Source organism: Octopus bimaculoides, unplaced genomic scaffold, assembly GCF_001194135.2.
Source record: "Octopus bimaculoides isolate UCB-OBI-ISO-001 unplaced genomic scaffold, ASM119413v2 Scaffold_106533, whole genome shotgun sequence".
NCBI classification, from domain to species: domain Eukaryota; kingdom Metazoa; phylum Mollusca; class Cephalopoda; order Octopoda; family Octopodidae; genus Octopus; species Octopus bimaculoides.
Window position 1 is genome coordinate 1 of NW_026360339.1, and position 1,067 is coordinate 1,067.

General features: G+C 36.7%; 1 protein-coding gene across 1 annotated transcript; it reads left to right on the forward strand.

Moving 5' to 3' along the window:
• The first annotated feature begins 436 nt into the window (after nucleotides 1-436).
• On the forward strand, nucleotides 437-1,061 carry LOC106867152 (uncharacterized). The gene has a single exon (XM_014929413.1). It carries the CDS (start codon nucleotides 563-565, stop codon nucleotides 986-988), a length of 426 nt encoding a protein of 141 aa, XP_014784899.1. The 5' UTR covers nucleotides 437-562; the 3' UTR covers nucleotides 989-1,061.
• Nucleotides 1,062-1,067: the final 6 nt, after the last annotated feature.

Here is a 1,067-nt window from a genome sequence, read left to right on the forward strand (position 1 = left end):
GTATATATATACTTCGAATTCAGACGATAAAAATGAATTACTTCATGTTCTCTCGAAAGTTCTAAATTTTTATGATATAAACAACATGTAATTCTTGCTGTTAAGACTGAATACTGGAATTTGTGCTTGTTATAATTGAACTAGATGTATCGCTCGGTATGTAGAATAAATTATTCTTTTTTATGATTAAATATATAAAGCTGCGTATAAATAAGGTTTCTGAAAGAGAGAAATTCGAGGTGTTGCTTTATTAACAAAACTTCAGTGATATTCAAAGAAGAGGCGAGTTTGAGTCCCATGGGGAACTGAGACCCTTTCTATACAAAGGGGCAAAGGGTTTTTATTCGAATATGTGTATGATTTTGTTTGTTTAACTTTACTTCGATTTGAACCGTTAAAAACGAATAATAATTTTTCTTTCTCTCATTACAGGTAGTGGCATGGAAGAAAAAGAAAATATTTGAAATCGGCGCTAATGTGTGAAACTGTAATTGCTTTTACCAAACTTTCGACATTTTGAAACCAAAGCCATTCTGGAGGATAACATTGACAAATCTTTAACATGGTCCAGTTATTTTACTATGAAAGCAGGGGCAAATGTTGCCGGAAAGTGTTCAGTTATGAGGGCTATCCGACGAAAGTCCTACTTTACCCATATGAAGGGTGGGCACAACCCGCTATGATCTCTTATTGGTTGCTGAAGACTTACTGGTGGAGTAGAACGCGGTGCAAGATAGTGGAGGTGACAGGCACCAAAAAGATGGCCACCAGAGGTAAAATGATCGACAAGGGAAACGGCGTTATGTGGATAACTGGCAAATTTAAAGAGACTATCAATCCAGACTTTAAAATGGCTTTAACAACAAATGTGAGCAACTCAGATTTCCAGCTTGGTTACAGTGTCACGGGAACGCTAGAAAGGGGAGATAAACGAAAAGGAGAGTTCCAGTTAACTCACTACGCAATGGTGAAAAGAAAGGGATATTGACGGACATCAAATTAACAAAATATACTGGGGTGGTGTATTATACACACATAAACACACATGCACACACCCATACATGCAT

Bases quoted from the DNA above. Each gene is read 5' to 3' on its own strand.
- LOC106867152 (XM_014929413.1), top strand. From the start codon at position 563: ATGGTCCAGTTATTTTACTATGAAAGCAGGGGCAAATGTTGCCGGAAA.